The 18,624-nt window shown below is 37.4% G+C and overlaps 1 protein-coding gene across 3 annotated transcripts; it reads left to right on the forward strand.

The window, feature by feature from the left end:
- Nucleotides 1–407: 407 nt before the first annotated feature.
- On the forward strand, nucleotides 408–18,624 carry gch1 (GTP cyclohydrolase 1). Of its 3 annotated transcripts, none has more exons than XR_013817793.1 (7): nucleotides 408–885; nucleotides 8,204–8,313; nucleotides 10,482–10,537; nucleotides 15,019–15,050; nucleotides 15,170–15,254; nucleotides 15,338–17,190; nucleotides 17,532–18,624. XR_013817793.1 is itself a non-coding variant. In XM_079833596.1 (6 exons), exons 1-6 carry the CDS (start codon nucleotides 540–542, stop codon nucleotides 15,462–15,464), a joined length of 756 nt encoding a protein of 251 aa, XP_079689722.1. In that variant the 5' UTR covers nucleotides 408–539; the 3' UTR covers nucleotides 15,465–18,624. The 3 variants fall into 3 exon arrangements, 1 of the variants encoding a protein (XP_079689722.1); XR_013817794.1 differs by lacking the exon at nucleotides 17,532–18,624 and having other exon boundaries at nucleotides 412–885; nucleotides 15,338–15,554; nucleotides 15,678–16,445; XM_079833596.1 differs by having other exon boundaries at nucleotides 15,338–18,624.

An 18,624-nucleotide genomic window follows, 5' to 3' on the forward strand; every position in this document is an offset into this window, starting at 1 on the left:
GCATCATTCAGATGTGAAGTGAATGGTTTTCAGATGTCCAGGTCACTGAACTTTGATTTTTGCAACCAGACTGATGAGAAATAAGGCTGATCCGAAATGACATGTTACCGGCTGTACAACCTCTTGGTTGGCTAATGCATTTCACTTTAAAAGCACTGATTTTATTTTTAATCATAAGAACAACCTCACCCAAAGGTCTAGTCAATCCCCTTAGGTGGTTTGATCTGCCCCAAGACATCACTTTAATGTGAATGGAGATCTCATCCTCTTACTAGATACAGGTGGCCTGACGCAGGCACGCCTCTCGCCAAATAGGAATCTGGCTCCGTGACGCAGTCGCCCCTGTGGACCAATAGGAACGCGTACGGATTAGCACATGTTTATAAAACCCCCAGCTGCCACTGCAAGAGCGCTGAGTTTGACAAGAGCATAATAACCATTTGACTTTTCCCCCTCGTAACACATTAAACAGTGTTTTAAAAACAGATAGTAGCATTAAAACCGACTTTAAGGAACCCAAGCTGTCACTTAAGGCAATCATGGAGCGCCCCAAACAGAAACAAATGAATCAAAGTGAAAATGAAACAGATGCCGCGATCAATGGACACTTTGACGGCCGGGTGAAGATGCCCGGATGGAGCGCCGGTGGAGCCGCCGGGGACCCGAGCACCGTGCCGTCCTCCAGCGTAATGGAGAGCTGGCGGGAAGAGCGTACTCGCAGTCTGGAAGACAACGAAATGAGCCTGCCCAGCATCGCCGCGGCTTATACCACTATTCTCCGGGGTCTCGGGGAAGATCCGCAGCGACAGGGGCTGCTCAAAACTCCGTGGAGAGCAGCCACGGCCATGCAGTTCTTCACCAAGGGCTATCAGGAAAAAATCATCGGTGAGTTGCGTAAAGGACTGACAGCTGAAAAGCCGTGTTTATTTACACGCCATGTGCGGTTTAAAGGGATTTTAAGCGTTATTCTAAGCACTATTCCTTTTTTCCCTCAAGTTGAGACCTTCTGAAGTATCCGTGTGTTTCATTTTAACTGAAAATAAAAAGTTCAAATTCTGTTTTACAGTGCTATTGTATTATAACACTAAGGTGGCGTCCACATATGCGTTCTTGGGTTCAAAACCAAATACAGAGCGCGAGACAGTGGGACAGCAGGGGTTTTTAAAAGTTGTTTTTACAAGTGTTTAAGTAGTTCATTAGTCAGATTTTTGTACATGAGAACGGTCTGAACTGACTCAGTGTGGATCTGGATATGGTTTACACACTGGAAGTTAAGAATATTAGTGAATAACTTAAACATAACGTGAAGATTTTCAGTAAAACGTGGGTCTGTTAAAGTCAGAAGACTTTGAATATATTGCACAAGTCATGTGGGCCACTTTTATGGGGAGTTTGAGTACTTTTTGAGGCTTGACATCTTCATGCTCATTTTATGGAAAAGCTGGAAATCATGTCTCGTATTTTCCAATCAAATATGTATTTTCAACACAATTGCATGGCCGTTTTTGTCATATTTTGCCATTTGTGGCTATGTACAATCTCATTTCATACATTTTCACTGACGTTTAGGTTTAGAGGTGGACTTTCATGCTAATCGACCTCCTAAAATAGTTATTTTATAGATCAGGATGGTCTTTCTAAGATGCTTTGACCTAACTATGATGCAGAGAGTTTTATTGCCCACATATCAAATGCAGTGTCAAGTATTTCCGGTTATTAGTATTTCCTCAAACACTTCCATGTGCCATCAATATGATTAACTGGCTCAACAGGTACTCCACCTCAAAGCGAAGGTTTATCTTGCGTAACTGTTCACTGGTCACTCTCAGGCTGTTGTCTAAGTGGTTGAGCCAGGGTGCTGCCCACCATCACATCACCAACAACATCCCCACATCTAAAACAGCACATCTGGACCTGGTTTGTGTAGAATTTTTAGGGCCCATGCATATGGAATGTATTAATGTTGCTTTTCTACTCCAGAAAACTCCTTGTTAAAACAGACTGCCCTCAATGACCTCACAACACTTACATATGCATTGCTTGAACGCGGTCCACAGTTCATAGATGGTAGAACATGCAATGTCACGGTGAAGCGTGCATTTGATAAGACATTTCTAGAGGAAGGTCTTCGTCTTTGTCTTCGATGGGATTGGTTAAAGTTTGCACCACCCCACAGCTTCTTGAATGTTTTTTTTTTGTTGTCTCCAACAGAAAGACATTTTTAAATGTTGGGACAGCTTTGAGGCAGAGTTTGGGGATCTCAGTGGTTTTGTGCGAGACTTGCATTTTCAAGTTTTTTTATGGGTGGTGGTGGGTGACTCATGAGTTAATGCCCCTGAGAAAAGGAAGCTGTTGGTGCTTGAATGATGAAGGCCCACCTATATCTCTTGGTTGGTAATGTCAAAGTATATTTATGTATGTGTTATAAATGTGTTTCAGCGAGGACTGGGCAATATAGCTTAAAAATCGTGATTTTTGTTAAGCCTTTTTTGTTGATATGCAATATCACTTTCTCAATTTTTTTTTAGCATTTCAACCAAACATTGCCATTGTAGATAAATAGATTCAAAATGTTTAATGTAAGCAGTAAACTACAAAAAAAATCTAATGTAAAATAAACCTTTTTACACTAAATTAACACAGGGTCAAAAATAATTTATATAATAGTTCATATACAAATATATGCCTAGTTCTGTTATGAATCTCTAGATGGCACATGCTGATGGGTTAGTGTCGCATCTGCAGCCAATGAGCTTGCTGCTCAACATTGAAATGTTTGGTTACCATTCACTATAGCTCCTAATTTTGTTTTAGAGGTCTTTTACAACAGGTTAACATGCATCAAAGGTCAAAAAACACTTTAAATTTCTCATTATATACACTCTAAAAAAAAGTCTCGTAATCATAAGGGAAACTTTTTTAGTGCTATATAGCACCAATTTTGGTGCTTCAGTGGTTCTTCAGAGGTGCTATATAGCACCTTAGTCAAAGAACCGGTGAAGAACCTCTGAAGAACCGCTGAAGAACCACTGAAGCACCAAAAATGGTGCTATATAGCACTAAAAAAGGTTCCCCTATGATTACGAGCCAAGAACTATTTTTGGTGCCATATAGAACCTTTTTTTTTTTTAGAGTGTACATTGCACATCAGCACATTTTTCAATGTTTCGTCGGATGAATCAGTCTCTCTAAATCCCCCCTTTCCGCGAGCTACTATGCTCTGATTGGTCAGATGACCCAGTCTGTTTTGATTGGTGTACCGCTTACAGCGCATGTTCCAGAAGCTAACGTCCATTACCATAACTGAACTTCAGCTGAGGCTTCCTCAGTCCTCGGCAATTGTACACACTGTAAAGACCGTAACGATGGCATCGATTTTACCATATCAATCCGAGCACTAGTCCGATGATGAAACATTGGAAGAACTAATTATTCAACCCGAATAACCACTGCAAGGACAACTTGAGCAAGATGTGTCTCAATGATACACTACTCAGTTTGAGGTACATTATGAGATGTTGCAACTGTAATTCCTCACTTTCAGCATTATCAAGTGTATGTCCATTAACAAACCAATGTGTATATTTATAATTCATTGCGGTGCATGTGTGGGAACTGTATCAATAACAGCGCATACATTAGCTAACTGTGACTGATGTAACCAACGTTTCTAAAACAAATCTTGCTCCATCCTTTATCTTTACTCAAAGTAGTAAGAACGACAGACAATCTGCATTAATAGACACAGATTTAGCCCACAGCTGATTAGAACTATTTCAGTAAAACAGTAAAAACAGCCGGAGACCTACACAATATAAAACACAAAACTATGTATTTTGAACACCAGGTAGAAAATATATACATCAACAATTATTCATACTTACAGTCTGTTATTCTGAAAAGCAAGTTGGTCCAAATAAACTGAGCAATGACCCAGCTTTTCCCGCGTTGAACTCTGAGATTTGAGCAGTGGTGGAAAGAGTACTGAAAAAGCATACTCAAGTAAAAGTACTGTTACTTGTCAAAAAATGTAGTGCAAGTAGAGTAAAAGTACTTGTCCTAAATACTACTCAAAGTAGGAGTAAAAAGTAGCCCTTGTAAAAGTACTCAAGAGTAGTGAGTAGTGAGTATTATGCTTTGAATGTTATTCCACCTTATACCCTGCAAATTAAAAATGTAGCTTACACTTTTATGGATGATTCTCGATAAGAACAAAAAAACATGAGATCAACAGTATTTCAATATTTCTCCAAGTTTTATTTTTGACTGCTAGCACTAAAAATACAGCCATGTAATATTTGAGAAAGCAACCAATAATCTGGTAACATTTATGACAACCAGTCTGTAGAGGTTTTCTTGCGGTTAATTAAAAAAGGTTGCAAAGCGTTGTACATTGACAATTTTATGTTAAAAAAGCAGTTCTTTCTTTTCAAGGCGCATTCATTGTACTGCTTTAATTCCAATGGATGTTTTCTCTGTTAAAAGAATACACTTCAGAAATCAGAATCGAGTAACTCACAATTTTCACCTCTGATTATTTTAGCTTGTAATTAAAAACATAAACCTGATTTAAATATAAATCTGATGTTTTATGAAAGTTATTTGCTATATACATGGACTACAATTTTAAATCGCCATGAGAACACATTACATTAAAATATGCACTTGTAATGAGTGTAAAATCTACATTATAATTTTCACTCAATATCTTTTCTTTATTATTAAAAACTCTGATTCTATTATTTTGAATATATTTTTTGATTTTCATTGGATTGTCTTTTGATTGAATTATGCTGGTATGTATATTTTTGGAGTTTTATATATGATTTGTAATGAAGTGTACCGCCCCTTTAAGAAACACTTAACTTTGGACGCGTTCTCTCCTCGTTCAGTTGATAAACTACGCTGAGATGAGGATGTATGTTGGCTCACGGAGCAATTTCACGATTTAAGTCATCATACTGTAACCAGCAACAACCCCCTTTCATAAAGCGCGCGTGCCTCTCACTCTAGGCTGGTCGCGACCTGCGCTATGGTTGATATGACGGGAGTCACACGCGTGACGCATGGAGACAGGACTTTTTATTCGCCTTGGCCAATCACGTTGACAGTACAAAAATAAACATAATGTAACGACTGCAGGTTTAGGGAAAATAGTGCAGGAAAAGTACCGATACAGCACTTAAAATGTACTCAAGTAAAAGTACACTGTTTTTAAACTACTTAATAAAGTACAATTCCTGAGAAAAACTACTCAATTACAGTAACGAGAGTATTTGTAATTTGTTACTTTACACTACTGGATTTGAGAAGCAGTCGTCAGTAAAATGCCGTGTTTGTGGGCGTGTCAAGTTGTTCGCAGACAGACAACGTACATCATTTGTGGGCATTATGCAAATGTATTTCTAGTGACGTAGAACCGTCAAGCAGTGGGATTCTTATTACAGATGACTCGTATAGGCAGAGTTGATTCTTTCTTTTGGGAGATAATAACTTTGCAGATCATTTACATTCACAGACAGCTGTATCAAAGACTATAGGAAGACAATTCACTCTGATTACTTATGAATGGGAGAAAGGGCAACCCCCAATATGGCGAATAAGCCCCGCCTTCTAAATGAAGGAGCCAATCGTTGATCATTAAAGTCACTGCAGCTGCTGTTAGAAGCTCCGGTTGCTATAGAAACACGCAGTGTTCTGAGACGTGTGCTTAGGATTGCGCATGCGCATTAGCTTTGTCCATGTCAAGGTTGAATTTATTTATTTTTTTGTGTCAAATTTGACAAAAAATATGAGACAGTTGTTGTCAGATTTCAAATATGAATCATTTCGTTAGCTTGGCGAACAGTTTTGGAGAATTTGATGTTTCCCCATTTCAAATAGAGATGGGCGATACCACTTATTTTGTTTTCGATACGATACCGATACTTTCAAGGCCAGTATCACCGATATCGATACCGATACTTCTAAACTGAACTTTTATATTATTAAATGTATTAAAATTACTAAGAGTAAAATGGGTAAAGATACCCACTTAACATATTTGAAGGGTATTTTAACATTCAATATGCCTTAATTGCAACTTATTAGATCATATTTTTGTGTGCACATGGTTAAAATATGTTTACTTGTTGTGGTAACCATGTATATCTACAAATAGTTGAACTATGGTCACTGTAGTAAAAAATAAACCATGGTTCATTTTCATAAGGGACTGCCAGTGACAGGACGTTGCACCTGTAAAATGCAACCTTTTTATCCTGACATGATTTATATTAACATTAGTTGCAGAATAGAACATGATCAATATCAGCTTTTAAAATTAAATGTAAAGAGTGTAATTGCACTATGTAGGCTACAATTTCTATTTGTTTATTGTGAAATAACTCAAACATATGTTTTCTGTCTTCTGATGAGCATTGTTCAGAGCTGCGTTTCCAAAAGCATCAATGGTTTCTAAGGATAGTTTTGGGAAACGCAGCTCTGTTTGTATACAGTGTCATCAGTGAGCGAATGCTCTCTCTGTGATTGACTGGTTCTGTCTTGCAGCATTTGCGTGCGTTCAGATCATGGTTCAGATGAGCAGGAAAATAGTCCTATGCTACACAACTATTCGGTAACATAGGTTATTCGTATTGTATGCAATAAATCATCTTTTTAAATAAAATAAACAAAAAACACCTAGTATCAATATTTTTCGATGCTCACATCAGTATCGATACGCCCATCCCTAGTTTCAAAGATAGCTGCCGAGTGAAATGACTTGTCTTTAAGGGTCTTTGGCCATATTGCACACTGCATGAAAGGGAATATTCGAAAAAGCATAATAAAGGCACTTTACCATTGTCTGTTACTCATTAAAGGAAGTAAGGAAGGATTGTGAAATTAGAGAATTATTATGGTATTATTATTATGTCATCATAATGTTTCCTTACAGTTTATGATTTTGTTGTGGTCTCATGTCCCATAAAACCATTAAAGGTCATAGAGATGAATGATAGTGCTCAATTTACAGTTTCTTTCCTGTATTACCCATCATTATGCTGTGTTGGCCCCTGCCCCCGCTGGCTGGGATGGAGATCAAGCCAAGCTCTCAACAGCAGTAACATTACCCATAACCAGAGCTCTGCTCGTTGACATCTTCACCATTTCAATGGGTTTCTATGGTTACTTATTGTATTTCAAGTGTATGTTTGTTTAGTGTGTAAGCAAGTTTGTGTTTAATTGAGTGTGTGTGTGTGACGGTGGAAGCGAGGCTGAAAGATGACTTCAGGGAGCTGCTGATTTGATTTCCTGTTCTTTTTTTTCCAGTGCCACCGTCATACGCGAGACCTTTTCGTGTGTTGTGCCTGTGCATTTGAAAGCGGCTGTTTGTTTAGGACGAGCCTGATGACAGTTCTCTCTTGTAACAGCTGCTGCCCTCGGGTTAAATTCAACAGAGATGCTCAGATCATTACAGCGTTCACACAACACTGCATGCATATATAGTATGCTCGGTTTCTGTAAAGCAGGCTGGTTAGTCACCAGACAGAATGGTGACCAGAATCAGTTTAAATATTAACAAAAGTTCTGGGAACCATTAAAACAACATAACTTGTTCAACCACTTTTATGAGGGAGGCTATCAGTTTGTCAATGGTGGTTGCATAACTCGGCTCTCTAAGTGATCTGACTAAATTGAAAGGATCTTAAGACGTAGAGACTATTTTGAGACATATAACACCCTAGCAACACCCTGACGACCACCCACAACATTGCCCGAGCGATCACCGCTCAGTTATTTCAGAAAATGTCAAAATATTTGTTAGATTTAAGTGCTGTCATACCTGTCCTGTGGTCATAAAAGCAGCCTTTGAAATGATTGCTTTCTGCCTTTTTGAATCACACAGTGACTGCACAAAAGTGGCAACAGCATATGGGAGTCACATCTCAACAAGACCCTGAAGCTTCGCCATCAGTTTGCGATGTTTCCACGGAAACATTGTCAGAGATAGGCGGCCAGGAAATTAAAAAGCCCCACAAGAAAAGACGGTGCATTCTCGGTAGATAAAATGGGATATGTTTGAACAATATTAGAAGCTAAGAGAAATGACACAGGGCCGTAACAGGAAAAGCGCATGGGGTGAAATATAATGATTGCATGATGTCATCACGTGTCATATCGCTCATCTTGATTTTTTTTTTCTTCTTGTACCTTCTTGCAGACGTCCTGAATGACGCAATCTTTGATGAAGATCATGATGAGATGGTGATCGTGAAGGATATTGACATGTTTTCCATGTGCGAACACCATTTAGTTCCCATTTTTGGCCGGGTAAGATAATAATTTCAGTTTTACCTTAGCATACAGTATGTCACCTTTGCAGTGCAGTTTTTTTGAGAGATAGAAAAAATAGCATTGAATATATGTCCCAATTTTTTTTTTGTTACAAGTGTTGCAAAATGAAACGGAGTGTCTGAAAGATAATGAATAAATAAATAAGATAATGTTTTTAATAATAATAAGTAAAAAGAAGAAAAGTCTCTTTATATATGTACTTTTAAAAATGTATTTGTCACACCTCTATCCTATAAGGCTTTTAGGATAGGTTTTTAAGGTCTTAATTTAATCTTTTAAAATTTAAATTCTATATTATGATCAATTTATTAAAGCAAAATGTTTAATTTTCTACTATTTATTTTAATTATTTGTATTTTTAATTATTTATTATTTTCCACACCATAATAAAAAGAACAAAATATAGAAATTATTATTAAGAATTTATATTTTGGTGAAGAAATTAAGCCAATATATTTAGGACTACAGATTTTTTGCATTGTGCTATTATTTTCATAAAGCCTATTGTAAGTCAAAAATCGCACTCTCATTACTAAATGTGGTAACAATAGTAATATATTATATACAATTTTTAAAGTAGCCTATATTGTAAAGTACTTTCTTGTTGCTTCAAGAAGTGTTGTAAGTCAAATTATGCAGAATGATTTTTATTAATAATTTACAATGAGAATTTGGTGGCAGATGTACTTAATTATCATGATTTTTTTAAATAAATAAAAAATAAATAAAAAAATAAAAAAATATATATATAAATATATATAAATAAATATATATATAAAAAAAAAAAAAAAAAAAAAAAAAATATATATATATATATATATATATATATATATATAATATAATATAATATAATATAATATAATATAATATAATTTTTTTCTTTTTTTTTTTCCTTTTTTTCTTGTGATTGTATGGTGGAATATGACCTGGATATTTCTTTGTGAGATTCACCCACCTGAAAGCAGAAATAGCTTCCTGTTTTTTTTGATGTACCTGAAAAAACCTTGACGTGAAATCTGTCAATAACCAAGTTAATTAGCTATAATTAAATCTAGAAGGTAACGAGGACAAGCTGAAATATCAGATCTGAGTTCCACTCAAAAACACTGCCCACTCTTAATCCTCCAGGTTTGACATTTAGTACCTCCCTCCAGCTCGTAGCACTGCAGGTGTCTGCCATTTAAGACAAAAGAGACAACATCGATCCTGTCACGGCACAAATGGCTACTGATGATAGACTGAGCCATTGATCAAGCGCACCAAATGTTTTTTTTCCGCCACTTGCAATTTAGTTTGTCAGATGCTGTTGGAGGGCCGTCGTTTCCGCTGCGTCCCCCGCTGATAGCTCCCTGTCGTCAGCGGCGCGGCCCCTTATCCCTTCTCATCTATTTACCTCGCCTCGCGCCGCATCTGCAACAAGATAATGACTCACCAATTTCTTTCAAAGAGGCATGCGCCCGTTCTCTTTCATTTTTGGCCCTCTTGCATGCGCTTCAGCGTCCTCTATCTCCATGATTGTCCGCACAACACTCTTAGTGTCCATCACGAACACCGAGCCGATCAAGTGCGCTCTCTTACACTAGAAATATATCTACCGCACAGCCGCCACATGTCTTACCTGTTGGTCTAAAGTGGATTTAGCTACAAAAAGAGCTTTGCTCATTTTCCAGGTGCTCTGTAGTCGTTGGTAAAGTTCGATTGATGCATTTAGAGGATGTCGAGAGGAGTTAGCCGGCCCTGAAAGAAGGCCAAGAGGGTTCAGTGACGCGCAGGATTATCGCATCAGAACAGAGAGCAGAAGGGGAAAAAAAGATTCTTGCATGTCTGTTGATGCTGCCCTTTCTCTGGGCCATTTCATCAAATTGTTGGTGACATTTGAGTTTTATGGCGGAGAGGAGGTTAGGTGATGATGGGGTATGGGCTGTCAGATGTGCAGCCACTTCCGAGCACATGATACAGATACGGCTCTCTCCAGCCGCTGTTTTACTCTCTGCATTTTTTACTTTTCATCTGATGCTGTGCTATGTAGCTTGCTAGTGCCAATATACAGTCTTGCAAAAGGTATGGAAAGAATTGTGTACTGTATGTATCTCCCATGTTTTATATATTTCCGTTGTCAGTTAATGTGTTGTGTTTTTCCACAGGTGCATATAGGTTACCTTCCAAACAAGAGGGTTCTTGGTCTGAGTAAATTAGCACGGTAGGTAAAATACACCCAGCGGCCGGCCTACTTGAAACAGTAGATTGGTCTAATTTGAATCTGAAAAGTAAGACTGATCTTCAATGGACAATCATTTCACAATGGACTCAAGTCCCGCCCTATGAATGTTTTTTTCTTGTTTTACTCAGATATACGTCACAATAGAAAAAAAAAGATGTAACTTCCATTTCATGCCTACTTTAATGATTTTTGTTTTGCTTGTTTACATCCTCAATTTGGGTTTTCTCAAACAAAAGGTATGGAAAGAATACCTTTTGTCCTCTCAAACAGTGGCCTCAAAAAATATTTGGACTCTTAAGTCTCTTCCATCTTCCACCAGTCCCTCTGAACGTCATTGCATTGGATAACAAAATACACTCATTATTTTTTTTTTGAACAATATTTGTAATATATTTTGTATTCAATTTTTTTTATATAATTTTTTAAAGAAATTATTACTTTTTAATTAAATAGAAAATATGTTTCACCTTGTTAAGAATAAGAGCCTTACCCAACCAAAAAAAAAAACATTTAAAGAGTCTTCCTGACCCCTAACTTTCGAACAGCAGTATGTGTGAATAGTCTATATATATAAATACGTGCATGGGAAGTAGCACCCCCTGTTTTCACAAGTTTAGAAACACAATCTAAACATAGTTTTAATCTTACATAGTTTATCTTCTCAAAACGTGAATAGTCATTTATTTCATTCCTCATGGATATGGGATTTACGCACACCATGGAGGGAAATTAATGGGGACTTGTGCAAAAATGCCACCAAAATTAACCATAATGCCCCTGAAAAATGTTATGAGGGTGAAAAAAATGGCCTAATAATGAGTTCCTGATTTTCATATTTATATAGTATAGTTAAGGGTGCACTATGTAACTTTTCCGTCCACTAGAGGTCTCCTATTCAAAACAAATTGCGTAGTTTGATGACGCCAAGTTTGAGTGCAGAATCTTGGGATGTGTGGTCTTCACCTCACAGCCGGTGGAAAAGAATCGGGATAGGACCAAGCCTGTAGCACGCCTCTCAGAAACGGAAGCCTCCGCGCCTCGATCGCCCCCAGGTGGTTGGTCCCAGTATAGCTCAAAACACCCGCCCGTCCGTGTTTTCTAATGGACGCGAGACATACTAAACAATCAAATTACACTCCAAATAATCCAAAAGTGGCTTTCTGTCAGTTTTTATCACAATTTCATTTCAAGTGTTCGTTTTTTAAAATAAGTTTAGTTTTAGTTAGTTATTTGATGCTATAAAAACATCATGATTGACAGCTGAGATTGAGGCTTCTCTGAGTGAAGTTGTCACTGAACTGACTTTTTCGGGATTTTTGGGAGGAGATTGGAGCTTTAGCTTTAATTTCTACATTTCTATAACTGTTTATTTCACACGAAAATAATGAATTGTTCTTCATCTGTGAGAGTGTGGGCAGGCTTTTGATATCGCGGCTATACTTCCTGCTCTCTACTGTGCAGACTCGTCCCAAGATGTCAGCGCCATATTCGGACCTCCGGAGGCTTCAGTTACTTCAGCGGAAGCCAATGAAGTCGCGTCGTCCATATTTTTTTTACGGTCTATGGATAGGACTCGGGCAGAAATCATGTTGATGGATGCGTTACTGTAGTATTGAAGCAGAGCAGGACTGAGTGTTGTGGGAGCTGAGCAAGGCCGCTGAAGCGATTGTTAATAAGATAAAAGCAACACACGCCTCGCGAGCAGCAGGACTTTTATTATTCCACAGTTGCCGGTGCCACTTCCGCTTTTCCGGTCATGGGTATGAGGTAACGCAGCTCTGTTTATCATATTAGACCCATGTTGAAAATGATGTTATGGCGTTACGCTGTGCGTTCGCTCGGCAGCTGCTATGACACTTGTTCACACTGCAGTCAGAGTAAAGCGTTTCTGCAAAATAAAACCGGAAACCGAGGGGAACGCAGATATGACGCCTTTGACTCCCTCACACGTCCCGGTTCCTTGGTTAAAATAGGAATTTTCTCACGATTTACAAATAGTTGAAAACATTTGGGATATTTTAAGTATTCAACTGAACAAAATATATAACACTGGCCTAGTGGTTTTTGGTTATTTTACTGCAAAAATGTTACATAGTGCACCTTTATAAGCCATCACACGAGCAAGAGTGTTGTTTTTACCCGAAAAGCATTTTGCAAATGTGACATTGATGTTATAACAGTTAAACAATAAGTTCATATCAAGTAACTTACATTTTAGACACACATTGTCTGTTTTTGCTCCTTGTAGATTCAAACAAAGCCACATCAGAACAGATTCACTCGTCTGGGCAACATGCTTTGTTCCTGAAAGAAATAATGTTTTTCAACTAAATTTATTTGATTGAATGATTCAATGACTCATTAAGACAGTGACTTGCCGCCACCTACTGGCGGGTTTCCGCTGCACTCCACTCTGGAGTTCAAAATTCTTACATTTTGTTATATTATATAGTGACATTCACGCATTAGGTATGGCTTAAGTATCCACATTCATTTGGAACTATAAAAGGTGTATTTCTGTGTTTTTTCCTGCTGCAATATTGAATCTTAATGGATTCCTTCAGGAGTGTGCAAAATGTATCCTGCCACAAAGCCATATTTTTGTCAGTGAAATCAGCAGCATTCAATCAAGTGAAGGAGATTAATGGCTCTCTTCCCCTCAGGAATGTTGTGAAATCAAGATGCGTGTGTGCGTGTGTGTTTGAAACAATGAGAGTGTAAGTGTCTGTAAGAGGATTAGACATAATGTGTGAGTGACAAAGAGAAGCTTGATCCAATCTGACCCCAATACCTGTGGCTTATCCATTTCACTATGTACCAACCATAATACTGCACTCCACTAATGAAGACATGACAACAGCAGTCATCTAGCTCTTAGCAGTACCACACACACACTTAATCACATACGCACACACACAGGTGCATTTCTGATTCCTAAAATTAGTTATTGTTTCATTTTTATGGCTGTAGTCATGACACGGTCCAAGTGGCCAAGTGACTTTTCCATTTGCCTTGTAGTTTAGTGGATCGCTGCTGATCAAATGATCAAACATGAAACAGAGTTTTTGATAATAAGTTATATTTTGATATTATGTGCCAGCTGTGAAAATGATTTTTTTATTGTGTTTGTTCTACTCATTAGTATTAAATTGTTATATTTAAGTATACTGAAAAAAATTGGATGTGATGCATGATCACTTTTTTAGCCATATCTCCACTCTGGAGTTCACGTTAATTTGTAGTTTTTAAAAGAAGTCTCTTATGCTCACCAAAGCTGCATTTATTTGATTCTAAGCAGTATAATCTTTACAATACTATTTACAAATGATTTAAAATAACTTTATAGCTATAATAACTAATTTTCTATTTTTTAAATGTATTCAGCATCATCATCATTACTCCAGTCTTCACATGATCCTTCAGAAATCATTCTTATAAGATGATTTGCTGCTCAAGAAACATTTCTTATTATTATCAATGTTGAAAACAGTTGTGCTACTTAATATTGTTGTGGAAACTGTAATTTTTGAATAGAAGGTTAGAAGAAAACGGATTTATTTAAAATAATAAAGACAATAATGTTACAAAGATTTATGTGACTTTTGATCAGTTTAATGCATCCTTGCTCAATAAAAGTATTAAACTTTTGAACGGCAATGTTGCTTAAAGGGTTAGTTCACCCAAAAATGAAAATAATGTCATTTATTCCTCACGCTCATGCCGTTCCACACCCGTAAGACCTCCGTTCATCTTCGGAACACAAATGAAGATATTTTTGTTAAAATCCGAGCTCAGTGAAGCCTGCGTATTCATGAAGCTTTCGGAGCGGAAACGAATCAGCGAGTCGATTCAGCGTTCTGGTGCGCCAAAGTCACGTGACTTCAGCAGTTTCCAAATCATGATTCGACTCGCTGATTCGTTTCCGTCCGAAGCTTCATGAAGTAGTGTTTTGAAATCGGTTTTCATCACTATATAAGTCGTCATTTAGTTTTTTTTGCCGCACGAAAAATATTCTCGTCGCTTTATAATATTAATATCGAACCACTGTACTCACATGGACTGATTTAAATATATTTTAGTACATTAATCTTGAGGCCTCACTGAGCCATCGGATTTCAACAAAATTATCTTCATTTGTGTTGAACGTGAGTGAGTTCTCACTGGTGTGCAACGGCATGAGGGTAAGGAATAAATGACATTATTTTCATTTTTGGGTGAACTAACCCTTTAAGTGTCTAAATTGAAAGAGTGTAGTTTGCATTTAGTTTTTGAAACATACACCTTTTTTTTCTTTCTAAAAATACACCTGTGCCCAGGTTTTATTTCATTAACATAGGCTAATGATTAAAATCCCTGGGCAAAAAAGTTTTATCAAAGCACTATTACATTCAATGGAGGTATGTTGTGTATAAATGTAGCTAAATTATGAACTATATTTATGCTTTTTGTTTTTCCTCCAGGATTGTTGAGATATACAGCAGGAGATTGCAAGGTACTACTTTTTTTCCTGGTCTATCGTGTAATAATATTCATATACCTTCAAAATCCTTGTTTGTTTCACACATTGACATATTCTCAATAGTTCTGATCTGTCCGCTTGTCTTCTTTCAGTCCAAGAGCGTCTAACTAAACAGATTGCCGTCGCCATAACTGAAGCTTTACAGCCTGCCGGTGTCGGAGTGGTTGTTGAAGCCACGTACGTAAACATTTTATTTGATTATGTAATGCAAGGTGTATGACTAGATCTCAAGAAAATCTTCTCTCCTTTCTGTTCTCCAGTCACATGTGTATGGTTATGCGAGGCGTCCAGAAGATGAACAGCAAGACTGTGACCAGCACCATGCTGGGCGTGTTTCGCGAGGACCCCAAGACACGAGACGAGTTCCTGACCCTGATCCGGAGCTGAGCTCTCCACTGCCAAAACACTCTGACCAGCCCTGTTCTCAAACGCCTCCCTGGATCGAAGGAGTCCTCTCCGGTTCTGCCTCCGGATGAGGTACTGCAGCTGTGTAACATAGTGTCCCACCCGCCTCTGGAGCGGTTACCTCGGTAACGCCATCTCTTCTGTATTGCGTGTTTGTGTGTTTCATTGATTGAGGTTTTGTGCACATTTAATCAGTAGAGCTGTGGGAGCCTCTGTTGACGGGACTGTGGCTGTTACATGGAAGCATTGTGTTTTGAAGGACGTCCTAGATTAGCACAGTTTAACCTCTCTAAACTAACAAGCACCATACCCAGCAAAATTTGTTTACATCTCTTTCCGGTTGGGTCACATTTGCGCTCTATTAAACACAATTGAGTTGTCCGAGATGCGCAACAGAGCAGTTTTATTTTCACGCTTTTGAACAGGGAGGTACTTGTCATTCTGAAAACTCAATTTTACTGCTGAAAAAGTACCGTGGTACAGTAATGGTTATGAAAATCAACATGGTCCTAAATGATTACCAATATTCATATTCCTTGATATTTACAAGGTACTTTAAAGATTATTATGGTATTATGATGGTACATGCCCTAAAAAACATAGTATTACAATAGCACCACTTTTGGTTTTATTGTTGTTTTACTATGTGCTGAAAATGTATTATGGCTATGCTGTCTTGTAATGTAATATTTCATATGTGTCCTGTGCATCAGTCGATATTTGTGCCTAGACCCAAAGTATCTTCTGTTCTTAAAGAGATAGTTCACCCAAAAAGAAAACTTCTATACGCTTTTACTTACCCTCATTTTGTCTTCTTAACCCCGTAAAGCCTGGCATTAAAAAAATGAACCGTTTGTGAGAAAAAATACAAAAAAAAGTGTACACATGAGCATCATTATATTTGTCTTTATTGGCTCATATACAAAAGTATGATACGTATGGTAAGAATATGAAACTCACACTCAAAAAAGAAGGAAAAACAAGTCAAAAAATGCTAAAGTTTGCTGATTTTTAAATGGCCAAAAAGTAAGATACGATTCTGATGGGTTGTAATGTAAATCAGTGAGATATTTATAACAGTATAACAGAACATACTTACATAAACTGCATTAAAATATCACTCACCTTCATGTCCCTCCAACCCTGTAAGACTTCCGTTCATTTTCGGAACACAAATTAAGATATTTTAACCCTCTGGGCCTCTTCTAGCCTGGCTCCGCCCTACTACATACTTCCGCTCAATTTTCATTTTCCTTCAGGACTCCGTCTGGGACTGCGGTATATTCTCCGTTTTTCTCCGGTCAAATTTTTAACCGGTCCAATCAGCGAACAGAGGGAGTGGCTGAGAACAATGACTTTGAGATGACATACATCACGACCAAACGTTAGCGATTGGTTATGGCAGATCCAGAGTGGCCCTGGGCAGATCTAATAGTTTTAAACTTCAACAGAGCACCCGCCTTCTAGGAAGTAAACGCTTGTCAATGGAGAGTGGCCAGACTCTCTGTACAAATGAAATGTACGAGAGTTTGGTAAGACCAGGCTGTCTTCGGTCAGAAATTACCAAAAACAATTACATTTTGAAATTGTAATTTTTTTTTGCTTCATCGGAATGGGATGACACTTGGTGACTTTTGTCGCATTAGCTATTTAAACACAAAAAAATCAGGGACATGATTTGGATAATGTTAAAGGGTAAAATAGAGAAGTCACACTTGGCTCCTTCACGGTAAAAAATGACCAACATAGGAAATGAATGGGAAATATGAAAACTATTTTGGTGGGACAAACTAATCCCAAGAGATGGCACTAATCTACCTTCAAAAATTTGATTTTAAATGCCATGTCTCTATTTTAACATGGAATGCTGCTTTATTTGAAAAATTATTAAAAATATATATTTTTAAATGGGGGGAAATGTATCATAAAATACCTCCAAAGTTCTAAACAATAATCAAAAAAATTATTACTGAACACAAAATATTACATTGGTTTTCTTGAAAAAAAAGAAGTAACATTTCTAGGCTTTGGCCACTTTTGACTGCGAAGGAGCCAAGTGTGTCCCCTAAACTTTCTGTCCCTCTGTTCTGTCAACTACAACTTTGACACTTCAAAAAGTTCATAAAGACATCGTAAAACTAATCCATATGAATTGAGCGGTAGTTGTGTGGACTGTCATTGAAGGGACGGAAATCTCTCAGATCACATGATCAACTCTGATCCAAATACTTCACATCGCACACCCTGTGATGTGACTATCGTGGATGCGCACATCGCAATATCAATGCTAATGTTTAAAACAAGATTAAATGATGACAGAAGTTTCATTTTTGGGGTGAACTATCCCTTTAAGTGTTTATTATTGATTGTATTTACAAGTTTTGTGCGACACTATTATTTTTCTGTTTCAACTCAACTGTTGAGTCTGATGTGTTGGATATTATGTGTTGAAGTGATAACCAGGTCCAGCCTTTTGAATATCCTGTCTGTCTGGCCATAAATGTTGTTTACACTCTGAAGGTTGTTTTTTATTTGTCGGAAAAAAGACCAAAAGGTGAACGGTGCAGTGGAAGTCAACATAGGATCGGATTTTGCACATTGTGGGATTCACGAAGAATACAGAACATACCTGTACTGATAAATGTGATCTTTGTAATTCAAATATGATGAAAAAATGGAAACCAACTAAACGATATTTTAAGATTCTACATTTGTAGAACATATTTTGTACATTTACTCTGAAGCATGTTTACCTGTCCTTGGGTATGTATAATGTGTTTTGAGCAAGTTAGAATTTCAACTGTATACTATGTAGCTATCATTGTAGAAAATTATATTCACGTCAAAAACGACAGATGCTGTGGATTTACTGACACTGTTGTATTGCCTGTGACTTTTAACATGAAAAATTATTTGAGTGATGTTCTGCATTCATGAGTTTGGATGAAATTCTAAGTCGTGATGCTTCTGAGATGTTCAATGTCACAATCACTTCAAATCAGTGGAGTCATTAAGAAAAGCGCTTAATATCGAGAACTAGTTATTCATGTGGCCTTCTTTAAACGAAAGACTCAGAGAGTCTTTCAAATACTTTACTATTGATGTTCATCATTTTCAGCTTAAAATAAAATAAATCTTATGT

The sequence above is a fragment of the Gobio gobio genome (assembly GCF_949357685.1).
Source record: "Gobio gobio genome assembly, chromosome: 13".
In the NCBI taxonomy this organism is placed as follows: Eukaryota; Metazoa; Chordata; class Actinopteri; order Cypriniformes; family Gobionidae; genus Gobio; species Gobio gobio.